Source organism: Pavona decussata, unplaced genomic scaffold (genome assembly GCF_977016875.1).
Source record: "Pavona decussata unplaced genomic scaffold, jaPavDecu1.1 SCAFFOLD_302, whole genome shotgun sequence".
Classification (NCBI taxonomy): domain Eukaryota; kingdom Metazoa; phylum Cnidaria; class Anthozoa; order Scleractinia; family Agariciidae; genus Pavona; species Pavona decussata.
In genome coordinates, this window is record NW_028145698.1 from 1116371 (window position 1) to 1135363 (window position 18993).

Below are 18993 nucleotides of genomic sequence, written 5' to 3' on the forward strand. Positions count from 1 at the left end.
ATGCCTCGACCGTACAGCAAAGACTTAAGATGGCGGGCAATATGGATTCTGAGCTTTTATTGAAATTTATTGGGTATTTTCTAGACTACCTTTCGGCATTGTCGCGTGCGCTTTTACGCTTCTTCTTTTTTGTTTTTTTTTTTTGTTGTTGTTGTTGTTTTTTTTTTTTTGTTTTGTTTTTCGGACAACCTTTGTCGAAACAGCTGTATAATATAAGCTTTTCTTGCACTTAGTGCTTACCAGAAATTTTTTTATTTATTTTTTTTTCACTCGTTAGTCTTTAAGTTGTTTAATACTTGTTGTATAATTTACATATCACTTATTAACATTGTACACTTTTGTAACGAGTCGACAATGTTCATAATGCCACTTGTCTAAATAAAGTTATACTTATATTGTTTTCTCATATAATATATAAGTTTCTTTTGCTTTACAAAATAGTGAAACAAAAAAGGGTTTATGACGCCGCTTTTTCCGTAAAATAATTCCTGAGAGCTCAAATAGAAATCAGTTAAATTTTATCCAATAATTCCTTGAGTTTGACTTTGTTGTTTCTTCGTGATTAATCAGGGTATTGCAGCAAGTCTTTACTGAGTCGAACAAATCATTCTTTGTCAAAGATTTCTTCTTAGTAGCAGTCAAAAAGCGAACAACCGACAAAACCCCAACAGCAATGCTTTCCAGGCAAGCGAATCACCTCTTGACAACTTTACGACTTTTACAAACAATTTGTGAAGAGCTCCAAGAATCGCCGTTAGTAACTTGTTCTCCAGGCATTCACTCCGTAGTTACTGGCGAGTTATTTGCAAGGATAAAATTCACACTATACCCAAGCAAAGTTTTGCCATTTCAGCTAACAGTCTTCTTAACTGTGCTCAGCTATCAGTTAAAACAATATTATAGTTAAATTCCCGAGGTAAATCATTTGATATCTACCACTTGGTAATAACTTAGAAATTTTCCTGTCCCAATTAGTACAGATCGCGCTGGAAGCATTTGACGCTTAAATAAAGTTTCTTAATAGTTTCTGGTTACGATTATTACATAGTATGCGTTCGTATACATTATTTTATATCTTACAAACGTGCGGCTGACAAAGCTCCCGAAACATTACTTTCGAACATCTAATTTTTAACCGTGTCACGAAGCCGTGGAGCCAATCGAAGACTTAAACGTACTTAAAGCGATCGAGAACGTAGAAAATTAAAGTAAATTATAAATGTCAGTTATTTTACTTATTTACTTACTTAAAATATGATAATATATTTGTCAATTCCTGCGAGTGCAAGCTTGCCTGGTTGATAATAAAACAGGAGTCCTAGCATAGGTTTCCGTCCGGCGTTTGGCTGCATCGGTAACTAGCTCTTTAGTGTTGTGGCAGACGCCTTTTGAAACATTAGGAACCTTAAGCAGAGACGACGACGACGCAAACGGAAACGGCACTTTAAAAAATTACCTTCGCGTTTTCTGAATAAAGTCGTGATGATTTACACTCTTTTAGTTTGTTTGATGTGGCTGAACTATCCAGGAGCTAACGTCGTAGGGGCGGCTTTAAAGTTCATAAAGAGAAAGGAAAATTAATCATAATCCGTTTACGTTCTCCATAAAAACTAAAATTTGGTCATTTTTTTATTTCATTTGTGCTACTTCGTGATTATTTCAACTTGCTCAACTTTTACAAAAATGGTGCACTATCCAGGAACCAAATTGGTAGGAGTGGCGTACAAGTTAAGAAAGAACGTGGAAAATTCGCCGTCGTGCGTTCATGTTCCCCGAAAAAACCTTAAATGTGATCATTTTACGTTGCAGTTTTGCAGAGGACGGCGAAGAAATGTACCAAAATGTAAAATGCACGTGCAGATCGATTGTTTTTGGTCATTAAACCTATTGCTTTACGGCGTTGTCGTTGTCGTTGCCGTCGCCATCGTCGTTGCTTAAGCTTCCTGTTGTGTTACAAAGGACGGCAAAGAAATGTACCAAAGTGTTTAACGCACGTGCAGTGCCAGTGCTTTCCTAGTTAAAACTATTGTTTTCTGATGTTCTCGTTGACGTCGTCGTCGTCGCTGCTAAGCTCCCTAACAAAGCTGTTACATACGACTGAGACAGAGATCAGACTTGGTACTGATAAACTGTGCCTTGGCACAGTGCCTGGGTGGCACCAATTGCAATGTCCACGTTGATAATTACGCATGTGCACCAGTGCCAAAACCTTGGCACAGTGTTGAGTCACGGGACACAAAGTCAAGACTTCATACTGGGGACTTTGAATCAGGTTGCCCGCTTTTGCTTTAGGGTTGTAATTTTACCCAAAGAATTACGCAGCGTTAGGTTAACGTTTCAAGGGCGACTTGAACTAGCTACTGATGATATTGCAGCGGTTTGGTTATTTTAATTGTTTCAATGAGAGCAAAGAAAAAAACAGATCGCTGCAAAATCCTCGAAGCTTACACAAGTGATTTGAAATTGAAATTAATTCGGCTCAAACTGTTCGTTACTTACGTGCCGGCATAAAAAATCGCCTTTGTAAAGAGCCTTGAAAAGAAAACTACTACTGTACCCAATATCAAGTGTGAACGCTGCCTTGAACGCGAGAATCTATGTCACATAATACTTTTCTTATTCCGGCTTCTCTCGGGCGCTCGGAAGTCCTTTGTTTTTTCTACACGTCGTTTCGGAAAACCTTCTCGTACATGTCGCACATTTCACACTACAGCACCAGACAAATTGACATCTGCACTTAATTTGCTTGTAATTTTCCACCGTTTGAGGCGTCAGTCTACAAGCCTGACACAGAGATCTGCATTTGTTCGTAGTGACGTCATCACTACTGCAAGTCCTTCCCAACATTCCTGGCGAGCCTTTCAGGACGTCTCGCTTGCAGTAATCTGGAGAGGGTTCAAGAAACACGAGCTTTTTGTCCATCTTTGTTGATGCGAGTTTGTCTTTGATTCGTTCTTGAAGCGCGTTGTCCACGAATACTACTCGCAATGCATTTCGGTATTTGAGCTTCAGCTTTGAACCGATGACGTCAAGAGGCTGAATCTGCCTCCAACAAGTTTTCAAATTACAACTTCCGGTTATGCCATGACACTTGCATTCTCTCTTTAGACTTAGTCGTACAACCTGTTAGACCAGTAAACAAAATGTTGTATAATTATAATTATGTTGCATAATTATAAGCATAATTATTAATTATATATGTATGTTGCATAATTATAACCTGCATGACACCCTGCATAATAGGCGTAATTTAGCGAGACGTGAAGCGCGGAGCGCGAGGCGAGAGGGAAACTAATTTTCCTTTCCCCTGCCTCGCACGCTGCGCTCGTGTCTCGCGCTTTGCGCTCGATGGCTTGCGCTTCGCTAAACAAACGCCTGATATGCAGGTTACCACGATTGAAGAAAGAATAAAAGATTTTACAAACCAAAGCAAATATCTTAATAAGAAGGCATTAAAAGAGATTATCCCAAGCACTTGAACTTGTATAGACCTTACGCAAAAATGGCTGAAATTTTATTTATTTATTTATTTATTTATTTATTTATTTATTTATTTATTTATTTATTTTTTATCTGCATTCAAATTACCCCCACTAGCCTTGTTCAGGGTGAAATATTCTTTTACGTTTTGAACTCAGGAACGAGGTAAGTAAAGCTAATTTGAAGGCAAACAAATAACTACTAAAACGTCAGCCATTTTTGCGTAGGGTCTTTTGGCTCCCTTTGAAGACAGATGGATCCAACATGGCAGGCTTACAAGCTGATAGCGGGCACGGATTTCAACCAGTTATTTCAAAATAATAGATTGTAGACCTAAGGAGTACAAATTATCATCTTTTTTAGCAATGAGGGATTAGTTACAAGGGAAAAGATTTTGGCTAATGCTGGGCTAATGCTGGGATAATGGCTCACCCAAAAGTGTCTTCAACAGCTTCGTGGTATTTAAAGTTAGGTATAAAAACTAGATTGAAATCATTATAGAAAATTCTATAGCTTGAATGTTAAATTCATCGTGTGACGGCCAGTCAATGGATCTAGGGGAATTGGGAGGGGCGCATTTGGCCGTAAAATTGGAACCCTAGGGTAAGCGTTTGTACCCAATGCTGGCCCAGGGCGGCAGTAATTCGAACAAGCAAGCTAATCTGCAAACACCCTGGTGTGCCTTGAACGCTAAAGTTTCAAATTTATGGACGTATAAACTGGACACTTCTCACGCACTAGTTGAAGGTACAAACAGAAAAGCCCGTCAAGTAAGGTAACAAAAGAAAATTATAACCTTTCTTCCTACTTCATTGTTGTGCAAGTTAAAAGCCGTTCTTGCGTCGTTTCCTTTTTCTAGTTTGTTGATAAAACGTCTCGTCTCCTTCTCACCAAACCTGATGTTATCGCTGCATCCGCCCCACTGCCAGTCACCATTCCCTTCTCGCTGTTTCGACGTCTCAGCACAACCACATCCGGGAATGTTGTTAAGTCTACACTGGACTAAGATCTCGTGAATGATACCAGCAGTGCTGATTGCGTGGATGAAAGCTGTCTCGCGCGTGGCTGAAAGAAAATGATCTTGAAGTTATGGTATTATAAAAGTTTGTAGCTAACGTGTTAAGAAAAGTTCTCCATGAAATTTTGGGCTCAAAATCCAATCTTTAATGCAAATAAAAAAACAAGAACTTCAAAACCCTTGCCAACTAAAAACGTTTTGTACGCGTAAAATGTACGCGCCATTATAATTTCAAATATCGCGCGTGTCACGTGACTACTCGCGCTACTCCTTTCAATTTTCAGTTAGATGGTTAAGGTATTTCTAACAAAGGTTTAAAGGAAACCTCCACTGTTGAAATAAATTAACGAAAATACAATCTAATTATAAGTTTTGTTTGAAATCATGGAAATAATATTTCTGTGTCGGACAAAACAAGATTTGATTAGATCAGTCATTTTCGCTTATAAATTTCCCGGGCGACGCCATGTTGGATTTCAGACGTAACATGGTTGCTCAATTATTTTACACAAAAGAACTTCCGCTCACTGACAATAGCGGCAACTGGATGACGTCATAAAATCCAAAATGGCGGCGCGCAGGAAATATAAAAGCGAAAAAATAGACGATTATCATTTCTAAATTTTAACGCAATTGAATGTTAATTCTACTTTCCAAACTAAACTTTGGAATTTAGACATTTGCAACCATTTAACGCCAAAGTTTGCTGTCAGAGTGGAGGTTCCATTTATTGAAACTGATGGTTTTAACATACACCATCACTTTATTCAATGTGGTCATTTGGTTCGTCCTACATGCAATCATTCTTTTTAACAGGGTTACCCTATTGTGGTGTGTTGATTGAAAGAGTCTCATTGGTGAGTCAAAGAAGTGAATCAAAAATGAGGCGTGTAAGTACAGGATCAGCTTACCATAAGGCAGCGTTGTCTTAACAAAGATGGGCAGCTCTTTGTACACATGTTTGTTATCCAGCGTGCAGTTCCAAATCTCGTTCTGAAACTGTTTTTGGCATTCCTGTATGCCACGTTGCGCACCTCCTTTCACGATGCTAAATAGCAACGGATAAGCCTAGAAATAAATTAAAAGTATACTTGTGAACGTAATTGCATGTGAGAATGATGTATTATTCAATGAATGACACAGGCATACTCGGAAAAAGGAAATCCGAGTACTCCTATCAGGAGTCGAACCTAAGACCTTCCGATTACTAGTTCGGATGCTCTACCACTGAGCTACAGGAAGACTCGTGGGAGCTAAGGTCATTAAATTAGGTTCATGAGACAAACATCCTGCATACTGCTAGGACTGGAATGTCAAGGTGTTGCATATGCACAATGGAAATAATGTGATGGAATAATTATTTTAAGCCTGGTGAATCAATGAGAAGGATGTGTTATTCAGCGGCTCAGGGATGACAGAAATGTTGGTGAAAAGTAATAGTGTGGGTGATTCAATGAGGAAAATTGAGGAATTTGAATTTTTTTAGTGTTTCTCAAGAAGTTTTGTTTAGGATTGTAGCTCTGTCTTACTGATTTCATACTCGTCCAGTGTAAAGTTTTGACATTGTTTTGACATTGACAAACGCCTTTCTCTGATCATATTAGGCAAGGCCTTTTGCTGTTTGGTGCATGCGGGGATTATCTTTGGTCAACAAGTTCTTCAGGATTAGTTAGCTCGCTTGAATGGTGTACGCTGGAACAGAGACGTGTATAAACATGGCCTTGTTGCTTTTCAAATTTCATAACAACCTGGTCGGCTCTCAGATTCCACCTAAATTTGTTGCTGGTAAGAGATGTAATCGAAGACATGGGTTAACTTATCCCAAGTTCAAGCTAATTTATTGTGCTACTCTTTTTAATTTTTCCCAAAAGCAATCAGATTATGGAACAACTTACCGCAAGAAACGGTAAACTACTGACTCTTTCAGAAAAGGAGCTTAAACGGCGATACCTAGTCTTAAAGTGCTCTGTCACCTAAAGCGATTCTAAGCCTCGAATATTAATTAACATTAACTTTAAATTAATTTTATGGATTCATTGTGAATGTATCTTAAGAACCTCCTGCCTGGGATTAGCGCAAGCTATTATAGGAGTGTAATAATCTAAGTTACTAAGTTATGCAAACTTGCTAAACGAAAGAATGTCGGAATTGTTTGTCCCGGTTCGGCATTCTGTGACAAAACCCACTTGGACAATGGCGACATTCCCGTTTGGGATATAGCGGCCCTTTTTCTTGCCCAACTTTGTTTTCAAAATCCTGTTTCCAAGCGCCAATCTCCCAATTCCTTTTTACAGTTTTTACAATTAACTCTCTGGTTTACTCTCGGCCCAAGCATCGCAAAAAATATTTTCGGTGTGATAAAAAGGGCGAATTTACAAAGATGCCAAATCCGTTGTTAGAACAGTTACTTTCATTGTCGGATTAACAGATTAAATAAGATTAAGCTAAACGTAGATTAGCGTCTGCTTTGAGGGATCACTGGCGATTTCCGGATATAAGTTGTACTTAATCCCTGGATAAAAGATGCAATTAATTTAACATCGTCTCTTAATTTGACACATTTGCTCAGGATGCCGTCTAAACGGTTAATTAAAAATTTTTCAGGGACGTTTTTGTTGCATAAAACATCTTTCTGGTTCATGCCTGTTAAGATATTCTTCGTCCTGGAATCTCACAAAATTTTCTTTGCTGTCTCTTCTTCTTCTCTGTAAGCTTTTCTTCACAGGCGTCGATCCAATTATTTTACCTCGCCGTTGTACAACGGCGAGATTTCAGTCTCCTTTCTATATAGATATTTAGTCACCTCGCCATTGTGCAACGACGAGGACGTCGTTCTATAATACTAAAGTTGCTAAATTATACATATTATGAAGTTGGCGAATTTTGACTTGTTTTATGTATTGAGACAATCACAAAATATGTGTTTGTCTGATCTCCAATTTGCGTCCGCCCAAACGGGTTTAGCTTGATTGAGAGCTTGTTTGACAGCATAAAAATTAAAGGTTCTTTTCCGACCAATCCCCAACGTTAAAATAGTATTAAAATATTACTCAAGCTGCCGTCTGTGCTTGCCTCCTTACAGTCTACACACGCAAGCTTCTTTGGTAGAAATGACATGGTCTGGCTAAGCACTGGAAAACTTTTTGGTCAAACAAGATGTTAGATGAAATGTTCTAAATGGCGGCTAGACGTTCAGATATATTTATCAGACGCGATTTTGGATGGAAATTAAAATGTATCGTTTAGCCGGGAAGTTTCAGAATCCTATAACGATACTGATCCGAATTACTTACCTACGACCTCGCTATTTTTAGGCGTCATTCTGATGCGCAGAAATAGACAGATGGACATGTATGGCATCTTAAGTACGGAGAGTAGACTCTCTTCAACTTGCCCGAGAGTGAGCAGTATAGCGAAAACATCCGATTTCCCGACTGATGCCGAACCGATTGTGTCTAAGTGAGCTCCAATTTGTTTTCGCTTCTTTTTTCGGGAGGCTTTCATTCGCTTCTTTCGGCCGCTTGAGAAGGAAACGACTTCTACACATGCTGAATAGGTCTTATGTGAAGTCTCTGGATTTGTGTAGAAATTTTGTGATTGACGGTATGAGTCAATGATCGTATTTATATTTAGAGGACGCACAATAAACCTAAGTGGATGAATAACGGGCCCACTTTGAAGTCTAACCGTATTTAGTCTTGCTCGTTCTTGTATGCTTGTTTGGTTATTATTCAAAAAGGTCCTGAGCCAAGTGGGGAAGGGCGAGGAGGGGGGAGGACATTGTGAACCTCCCCCCTCCCCCACGTAACTTCAAGACCATTGAAGCTATGAAAATGAAATTTAGATGACACATAGAATGCCCAAAAAGGTTTCCCGTGATGTTATATTTATTACGTCTGGTTAGTTTCTGGTTCCGCCACTCAGATTTCTCGATTTCTGCAAGACCTCCGCAGAAAACCGTACAAATTGGCTCAAAAATAATGAAAATCAATTTACTACCAAAAGGTACAAAAATTCCGAAATTCGAAAAGCGCAGCTCTCGAAATCATGTTGCCAAGGAGACATCGAATCAAGTGAACAATAGAATTTTAAATCAAATTGTTACAGGAAAAATTTTAAGAAAAGTCGCAGAGTTTGGTGGTATTTGATTTATTGAGCTACAATGTTATGTTCAAAGCGCGGAGTCCTTTTCTCACACTACCCCTCCCCCCTCCCTTCTCCTCCCCCCTACCCCTCTCCCGGATGAACGGAAGGCGAAAGGCCTCTTTGCTAGTTTTCGTCCCTTTCCTCAAAACGAGAAAAATTAATATGATCGCGCTATATATCCTCGACAACCTAAATGCTTAAAATAGAAACAGGGAGTGAAGCATTATAGAACATGATCAAATTGTCATATGTGATCTGTTAACAGAGAACTGCCTAACTTGGTAATTAACCAGTTCTCTTTAATCTCTAAATACACCTTATGCTTATATATAATCTTTCGGTTTACTTTTGGGAAAAGAAATTAATTCACTTTTTTTTTATGAAAATCACTATTAGCGGAGAGATCAAATTTGCAATGAGAAGTTACCGACTCGAATTTATCCGATTATTGGAGAATTAAAAGTCAGTATCTGGGCGTGTTTAGAACCGCTTAGCATTAAAAGCGAATCGTTAGAGTATAACTAAGATATTTTCTATTATGTTGCATATTTTTATTTTTCTATTTAACAGACAACACAAACCAAAAAAATCAGGAAATTGGTTCCGACATACCTTTTGCTCAAGAACGTTTCCTAGTTCACTTTTAGATCTATAGACAGAAATATGTAACACAAACTTAATTGAAAAACAGGCAGGAATACCAGACTACAAGAAACATATGCTAAGGGCGTTTTCCATTTGTCATAACTTCCTGGCCAGGCAAGTCAGTTCGTAAACGGACTGTATCAATTTGAAGGATAAGTTTTACCATTTTTCGAAGCATTCATTTTTTGACGCATTAGACTTGCCGACTGACCGCGCTCTGACAAAGGAAGAGCGCCCTAAAACTAGCAAAAATAGCCAAACGAAGGTAACAACGACTGCAGCAACAAAGACAGAGATGATGGCAAGGAAGGACAACGAAAATACAAAACAACAAGGACAACAACAACAATAGCAAAGAAACAAAACAAATCAAAACAGAAAACACCAAAACAACGAAACTGAATAGGACTCCTCCCGGGAAATAAGTGACAAATTCATTATTTTTAAATCCCTTGATTATCCCCTTTACTTGGTTTTCCCCACTAGTTTTGTAACGGAAATTTAGGATTAAGGTGCCCCAAGGTTTAAAAGGAAAAAAACACCTGCTAAATTTTGCATTCCTTTGCTCGTAATCTTGAGGCATTCTCCTGCCACTTGTGCCTCATCTTAACCTCGGCAGACTGTTATTTATCAAAATAATGAGCTTTCCTTTAGTGTTAGGAAGACTAAATTCATTACAACGAATTCTTTGGGCCAAATTATTTTAAACACGTTGTAAGTGTATCCGGAAAACATTTGTAAACGCGTAATGTTACGGTTCATTTTTTTAACGCCACTTGAACTACAGGGCAAAAAAGTTTTATTCCCTCAAAGATTAAAGTTCAGAAGTGTGTTATTGATACCTTTATCTCTATATGTTAAGAGTACAAAAATTTTACCATAAGGACAAACATCTTTAACATGAAACGAAATACAATTTTACTGCACCGGAGAAAATTAAATTACATGAAATGATACATGATATCTATCTTGGCTAATATGTGAATTGCAAAATCCAACAAAAGATTTAATTGAATATCTGAGGGATTTACAGCAAAATCCTGCCATGCGATAGCAGAGTTTTGCAAGCTAGTGGAAAATTTCCTTTCAAGTGAAGACCCAGTGATGCGAGAATGGTTGATATAAATGCATATATAAATAAATAAATTCTTGGTGTAGGAACGGGAAATATGTCACCTTCAGATAGTCCTGTTTTTAAAAACAACTTTAAAAACTAATTGGGTTTTGTTTTTGCTGTTGCTGTGTTTTGGAGAGAGATGTGTAAGAGCAAGATCAACTTTTATATGACCCGGCGGAGTGACGGATTTCAACTCATGCAGAGACTCTAGGAGTTATAGTCACGACACATGACAATAAGGAGGTTTGGGGCGTTCAGTTTAAAAATGGGGAAAACTGATAAACTAAAAGCTACAAAAAACTGAACTACTTACTCCGTGACGCTGTATCCCAACTGCTCTGACAAAAATCCCACAAAAAACATCATGGAAAGTGAACGTAGCTTCATGTTGTACTCTAGAAAATTGGAGTTATAAGTCCCTTGAGTGCTTCAGAATTTCAGTGATCTCCTGGACGATTAAGCGATTCTGTTTTCTGGTTAATGATGTTTCAAATGCTGTGCTGGAATAAAATGTACAGTCACGTTAGATGATGTATGAGTTTCTTGGCCGGCAAAGCGCGGTGCAGAAAATTCTCGTGTGAGCAAGTTTTGCTGCAGGTTTAAACGTGGATCCTTAGAATGCGAGAATGACAAGTTGGCAGCGAGATTATTAAAAGCAAATTAGAGAACGAAAACACGCATGTCGAGAGGGTCTTTAACATTCCAAGTGGCTTAAACCCTACAAATATGTGAAATATTGTTATTCACAAGAGCCTATAACCATGTCAATGCCAATAAGACGAAGTATGATTTAAGCTCTCTATAAACTTGGCTTCATGTCAGATGTTTTTGTACCTCTACGTTTAAGATACGCCACAGGATTTGAATCAGTATTGTATCATGCATTCAAATGTATTTGATTTGAAAGATTTAATAATCTCTTATGACGTCAAATCACGTGGCAACCTGACGTTATGAATTACCAAATCTTGGCAATTCATGACGCCTGGAAATTATCAGCAGCACATTACATCGTTTGCTGTTGGTCGTTTTTCAAGATGAAATCAGCTGCAACTAGCAACATTTCTTGGCAGATTTTAATAAAACTAATTTATACCACTCGCCCCTTTTAGATATGAGATGATTAAGCCAACTCTGCGCTACGCGCCTCATTGGCTATCTACCATCTCGTATCCAACCCTTGCCCGGGAATATATTCCAAAGCGTAAAGGTTTACATTCACCTCCACACGCCCCCCTCTTAATCACTCGATCATAACTTTACAACTTTGCATAATGTTGTACGATCTGAGGTATGACTAAGCCTGATATTCTGAGTAGCGTAGCGATCAGGCCTCGGTTTCTAGAAAGCAGATTGGCGTTAAGCCTCAATTAAGTACCGCTAATGGGGGATGAAACTTTATCCGAGTTAGATTCTCTTCTTGAAATCTCGGCTAGCACTAACCTACGGACTAACTAAAGGTTAAATTTAATCCACCTAGCAAGAACGATGAACTGACTAATCAGGGCAAATGTCTTTGGGTCCTCGCTAAGTATAAGTACCCACCACAGTGTAAACGTTCGATTGCCGAGCGCAGTGTAAATGAGAATTGTGTTTGTTTTCTATCAGTACCAGTCTCGTCTTTGTTCCGAGGGTTTCCGCTGAGCTCCACACACGGCACTTTTTTTACGCTCTCTTCAAGATAGCAGATACTGACCGTGAAAGACTGGTAACTAACAAAATAACACTCCCGTTAGCCCACATAGCACTCCATTAAGCCCTCCGGTTAACGTAAATAGAACTCCGGTTAGCCAAAATAGTCTTCCGGTAAGCCTAATTTAGCCTAGGTAGCTTGCGGTTAGCCTTTATATTTAGGGTTAGGATACCTTCCAAAAAAATTGCAAAACTTGGTAGCTGGCAGTCGTCTGTAGTCTAGTGGTCAGGTTCCCGCTCGGGAATGCAACGACCCGAATTCGACTCTTCTTGGGATCATCTCCTTTTCTAACTTAAACTGGATAGAAAAGAGTAGCTTAGTGTGATCATAGTAGCCGCCAAATCGAAGTGAAATTCCCAAATTTTCTTCCCCTTTCAAAAACAACGTGCACAACGCTCCAATGGCGACCTAAATACCCATGGAGTTTAAATTAAGTAAGAGCTATTACGGGGGCCACGTTCGCAAACAGTAGCAGCCCCAGAACCCTCTCGTCAAACTGCTGTGCTTTACTCAAACGTGCAAGGGTAGTTTTGAATAATTTTTTATCAAAACCGCGCAGGCTTCTGCTTGTATTCGGTCAGCCAACTCGGACAATCATGGACTTTGCGAAACCTCAAGGTCAGGGGCGATACGAGCCCTGGAATAAAGCCGGGGACCCTCGATCCCCAATTTTTCTGTCTTGCAGTCACATGCAAATTACAATGCAACGAAACGTCAAAAAACGTTTGGTCGCTTCTAGAATCATTTCGCCTCCAAGAACATACGAACGAATATTCGAGGACTGATTCGCGTCAAATATAGGCTTCCACCACAAGTTATGATCACGATCTTGAAGAAAGAACTATAAATTAATTTTTGATATAATATCAAGTACAACACCCTCGCCAGCCGAGTTGAAACCGATCAAGTGGCCTACGCTCCGTCCTATGTTTTTCAATTTGGAAAGAAAGACACAGAAATGACTGCCGAGCTTAGTTCTGTAAGTCACTACAACTATAAAAGACACAACGCCACTTAAAAAAAGAGTAGGCTAAAGTTTTTCTCTTAATCAATCGACAAGAGGTGATGACAATCAGTAGTAATCGACATTGACCAGTTGACATCAATCAGTGATTTTCAATAACAATCGATACGGATTTAGACAATCGAGAAGGAGTTGTGAGTTCCGCGATAGAGTGGCATCGCGTTTTTTTATGTGTACCAATCAGCAGTCTGCTTTAAAAATTGGCGTCAATTGGCATAAATTGTGGTCATTTCAATGGACTCCAGTAATTGCAACCGTTGAAGACGCATGGAAAACTGCTTTTCTGTTAGGTATAGCGAATTCAAATCGAGTTTTCTTTGAGCAATGTGTCTACGTTCCCCTTACACACTTGAATCAGCAATACCGGTCAAATGCTTTTGTCTGTCCTTATACACTTCCAGACTACCCAAGCAATTTTGAGAACGCTCAGAGAACGCTAGAAAAAGGTATTAGAATCCTCTCAATTGTTGAATTTCAAAACAGCAACTTTTTTCTGTGACTACCGTGACGACCCATAAGCACCGTTGTAAGTTATAACCCCTTGCCCCACCCCTCTCCCCAAAAGGAGGTTTTTGGACTTATTTGGCAAACGTTATACGCATCAGGGAGGTGAGTATAAAACGAAATTCACTTTACTCCTGTCCCTCTCCTGCCCCAAATCCCTTACAGCTGACATATCAAGGTACATGACATATCAATGGCTCGTTTAAAAGCTGTGTGTCAAATATCATCTAATAACTAACGATTTTTCGCCATAACTAACGATTTGTCCATCCATGTACATGAAACGATATATTCTCCACTTATTAGAACATTGATTTTCTAGAATACTCACATTCAAAACTAAAGTGAAAAAATTCGAAATCGCAGCTGTTGGTGTAACATGGTGAACGGCAACCAATGCCACAGAGCGTCTACTGAATGTTTAGAATTTCGTTCAAATGCTTGGAAGTTAGAACCACGAAAAACAGCATAATAAACAGCATCAAACAGTTACACTTAAGGATTTAATTCTAATACTCAAAATTTACAACCATCTTGCGCAGCTTAGAAATGAACAGCACCACAGGAAAGTACTGCTCAGTAGCTTCCATTTGATCATGAAACGGACTCACACTTAGCTTTAGGCTTTTATCAAGAGACTTGGAAGATGGAATCGCCTGTACAGCGACTGCATAGTAAACAGCACCACAGGAAAGTACTGCTCAGTAGCTTTCATTGGAATGGTCACACTTTAGGATTTCATCCACGGAATCAAAGGATAGAACCATCTTGCGAAGCTCTATTAAACAACACTACTTGAAAGAACTGCCGAGTAGCTTGCATCTAAACCTTCATCCCACACTCTATATAATTTGCCAACAGAATCAAAGGTAAGAATCACCTCGCAGAGTTACAGTACCACAAGAAAGTAATGCTTAAACACGCAGTCTCAGACATTAGCGCCTCATTATATAGGTTTTACAGCTCTACTACAGAAAAGTAAAGTTCTGGTCATTAGCTATCATTTGAAGGTCAACCTTTAGGATTTCATGCGAAGAGTCAAACGTTAAAACCGAGGCAGTCATCAGTACGTGGCTCGCGGAGAAGGATTTGTGAGTGAAAAGATAATCCCGAGTAATTTGAAAAGCAAACAGGGTAAAATAACATTGTATCTCAAAAACGCTACCAAGTCGACATATTTCTGGGGACGCCATTGAAAACGAGCCCCTCTTTGAGAGATCTCTCTTCAGAAAAGTTTTGTGAAGACAAATTAACTTGAATATGAACTTGTTTAAAACGTCTTTAAGTTGCGTGTGTTTTAACCACAATCTTTGTTGTTTTTTTAATCTTGTGCGGATAAACATTAGTTCCAATGTTTTCTTTTGTATTTTAGCAGTCTTCATCTTCACTTAAGATAGGTGTTTCTATAAGCTTATTAAAGATATTCAGAGTTCCTTTTCTTTCCTTATACTGAAGGTCATAAGAAAAGCCCTTAGTTATGCGACCACGAGGTTACGATCAACAAACTGTAGATCTCAAAGTGGAAGCTGGATGTCTAGCATTGTTTAGCTTAAATATTTGTTTATTAGCTACTGTCGCTACTCAAAGAATTTTAAGCCCTGACCGAGAAAATTAGCTGTGGACGCTCGTGGAGTTAAATGGCCTGCGTAATTTCCGCATTAAGTAACAGTAGCATAACATTTTGTCACGTGCAACAATTTTAAAAACAAATTGAAAACAACTGACCAAGTGTTCTTATGCATCAGTAATTTTAAATTTTACAAGCGTGTCAGGCCTTAATTTGTATAGGCAGGTATTAAGCCCGCACTAGCTACAATCAATTGAATGATTCAAAATGCCAGTTAGGACCTGTTTTCATATACTGAGGAAAAGTAATCAAGATTAACAAAGCTTGTCTTTGTTTTGTCGTAAAATCGTCAACCCCTTTATCCTCTTCGAGTGACAAGCTTCAAAACAAACTTCTAGAACTTCGAATTCCTCCTTAAAAATTTCGAAAACGACGACATCGTATAGTAAAGCAACTTAATTGGCATCTCATGATCATAACCTCCGTTGTTCCGTGAATTGTCACACCTTAGGATCTCATTACAGCATAAAGCAGGTCAGCATATTAAGTTTAGCTTTAAGCAAAAAGAAGATAAAAACTTTAGGATAAAGTTTTAAAATTCGTTCTGTTTGGCCTTTTCACCTCCAAAACACCCAAACTGTAGCCAAAAATACACCACGACTAAAACTGTGAGAAATGTCGAGAAGAAATTTAAGCATTACCACTGAACTTTGAACTAAACGGCCAAACGTTTGATTTTCATCTCCATACGCGGTAAAAGTTAGATCCACCTGTGTATGCTCTTTGGGGTGATTTGTTAATTCACTCCTGTAGATTGGTATATTTACAAGGGTATAAATGAAAAAGAAAGTGAAAATAATTGTAAACAATGAAGTTTCGTCTACATGACAACCTTACAAGGAAAGATAAACATTTACGCGTGCGTACCTCGCGATGACGACACTGACTCCCGCTACACTTCACTCCTCCGTGCCGCATTTTAAAACCAGCATATTTCTAAGAAGTTGAACTCTGTGCACAACGGATAATTGATTTATGTTGTCAAATAAAACCCTTAGTTTCCCTGTAGGTCGACTAGCACGAAGGGGGCCTTCGCTTTTCGAGTTCACGTGTCAACAGCATTAGGCGTTAATGAAAACGGATTATAACACTTTTGCTCTTACACATCACGAAATGTTTTTAAGGAAGTACCAGGCCTAACCTGTCGAGAGCTTGGTCCAATACCCTGTGGGGGAGGGGAGGGGGGGTGCTATTCTGGACTGGAATGATGTAAGAGTATTTAACGCACGCCATAGGAGCACCAGCCCTCCCTCCCCTGGGGCCCGCTACTATGCTATCTCACTCCCCACCCTCTCCCCCTTCCGGAATTGTTGGTAAATACCGCAGATGAAATTTCACATAATGATAGAACTGCGCCTTGTAATATCATGATGTATCTTTGGTAGCTCTGTATCATTAAAGAATTAGTGAATAACACTATATATTTTTTAATTTTATTCCTTTGTGAAAGCTGATCACAATTTGTCTATCAACGCACTAACTGTTAGCTTCAGAAGGGGAAATGTCCATAGTGGTAAAAACAATAGCGTCACCCTTTTAGTCCTCACGTAGAGATATAAATCACGACGTTCTAGGATTGCTAGCATGTTTCAGGCTCTTGGTAAACAAGTGAAAATTTAAAAGAGATGCCGAATCGAACGGAGTGAAAACCAAAACAAAACAATGCAATGCAATAAACAAAAAACAAAACAATAAAACAACAACAACAACAAAATATGATAAAAACAAAAATAGAAATAGAAATCTGTGAATGCTCGCCCGCTCTTTCGCGTCCACACTCGTACAGTCAACTTTCGCCTTGCGGACACCTCGCTATCACGGACATCCCGATAATACGGACAGCAACTAAATCCCCGGCAAAAATAAATTATAGATGTTTGACTGAAATAAATTCCCGCTATTAAGGACTCTTGCTATTAATGGCACTAACTCGTGGTCCCGAGGGTGTACGCAATAAAGGGAGTTGACTGTATACCGAAAGCCTGCAAGTCAGTGAGGGACTGTTTAACTACTGTTAGTCTACATCGGGCGATGAGGTTGTCTTGTGGGGTCGCGAGGTCGATGAGTTCTTATGACAATTTGGTAGTCTTTATTTCTTCACCCTGTTATTTGCATAAGTGTTTGGAAAACTGAAACCCGGAAACCCTGCAATTAATTTCGATTTAGAAAAGCTCTTTGCTAATGTACGTTGAGTGACCTAAATGAATCAAAAGGACGAAACAAATCACGTTTCTTGGGGGATAGAACGTTTTCATTTTTTCTTCAATTGACTAAAGTACTTCTTCACTAAGTTCAAGTTTATCAACACGATATCGCCCAAGTACAAAATTCCACCGATATCTTATACTACGTGTCCGTGAATTAAATATTCGCAGTATGATCCGCAAAAATTTTCACCCAATCATTCAATTAGCCAACGTGGCAATCAAAAGTAGTTTTCGACATCACACTGAAAATGACTGGCCAGCGAGTCTTATTCACTCGTTCACTGTACGCGAAGTTGATATTCACTACACTGACCCTAAAATCTATTTCACGGTAGTTAGACTCACGTGACAAAGTCCGCACGTGAAAATCGAAATGGCAGATTTAAAACGGATTTAGTCCAGGCACGACAAGTCTCTACGAGTTTCAAGAAATGTTACTCTGCTAAAAGATTAAAAACTTACCTGAATTGGGTTAAAGTAGCTATAAATCTCGCCGCGAGTCACGAAGTCGTCAAAGTATGTTTTCCGCTAGATAGGCGTTGCTGACTTTGTGACGCTTCTGTACAATTTTTCTTCTGAGAGAGAAATTCAACTCGAGTGCAGTCTTGTTTAGCAAGAGTTAATTCCACTTATGGGAATGCAAAGAGCGCCACACATTTGCACTTCTGAATGTCAGAGATCACAAACCATCGCCGTTTAAGGTAGCGTCTAGCTACAAAGCCTCTGCAAAATGCCAGGACGTTAGAGACCGCTTGAGTAGCTAACTTTTCACGCGGCGTTATCGAAATAGCAATTGTACTTAAACCACAGAGTCTGTGTGGCTGTAACTATCATATCTTTTACATAATTCTCGAATCTCATTGGCTAGTAATGGGATTGCGATCGCGCTGGGTGTCCTGTTACACTTGTACTATCTCAAGCTAGCGCAAAATAAGGCCTCTATTTACGTAGTGGATTCGAATAGCTTTCCTTTCCTGAAACTGATAAGGTTTTCTTTTAGATTCTTTTGGTTGTCATTGTTTGTTTTTGAATCGTTTTGTGGCAATATTTACTTATAAAACGCTGTCATCTCTTGCGCTAAAGGAAATATTGTCTTTGTAAACCCATTATCTGACTTATATAGGTTATCAGTGGGTGGCAGGAGATTATTTTCCCCGCCCCACTTATTAAATTGTCACTGGAGTTACGAAGCGGATTTAGACGATCTTTCACTGCACTCCTCGTAAAAACTTCGATTTCTTTCACTCCAGCACTTTTAGTATGATCATTCAAATCCGCCAAGGAACACTATTCTGTAGTGCCGTTCGGTATGTTGCACAAGGTGGAGCCCTATCGCCATATCACAGTGACTTCGTGTTGTAACTATTCAAATGAACTATATAGTTCACTTGGCTAATATATATCAGCCACCGAATCATTCTTTCCTTGGGGTAGGGGAAGGGGAGATAGTAATTCATTATAAAAGCTGTATAGAATTGTGCCGTCCCGCAGTTAAGGGGAACAATTCTTGATAATGAGCCGTTTTGGGATAA

The 18993-nt window shown here is 39.0% G+C and overlaps 1 protein-coding gene across 2 annotated transcripts; it reads right to left on the reverse strand.

Annotated features, from left to right (window-relative positions):
- Positions 1-236: 236 nt before the first annotated feature.
- On the reverse strand, positions 237-18327 carry LOC146454395 (protein Wnt-8a-like). 2 transcript variants are annotated; one of them, XM_085095480.1, is made up of 6 exons: positions 17924-18327; positions 10720-10906; positions 9257-9293; positions 5410-5566; positions 4277-4545; positions 237-3123 (listed from the first exon to the last, which is right to left on the reverse strand). In XM_085095480.1, exons 2-6 carry the CDS (start codon positions 10791-10793, stop codon positions 2617-2619), a joined length of 1044 nt encoding a protein of 347 aa, XP_084951606.1. In that variant the 5' UTR covers positions 10794-10906; positions 17924-18327; the 3' UTR covers positions 237-2616. The 2 variants fall into 2 exon arrangements, with proteins under 2 accessions (XP_084951606.1, XP_084951607.1); XM_085095481.1 differs by lacking the exon at positions 17924-18327 and adding an exon at positions 16122-16331.
- Positions 18328-18993: the final 666 nt, after the last annotated feature.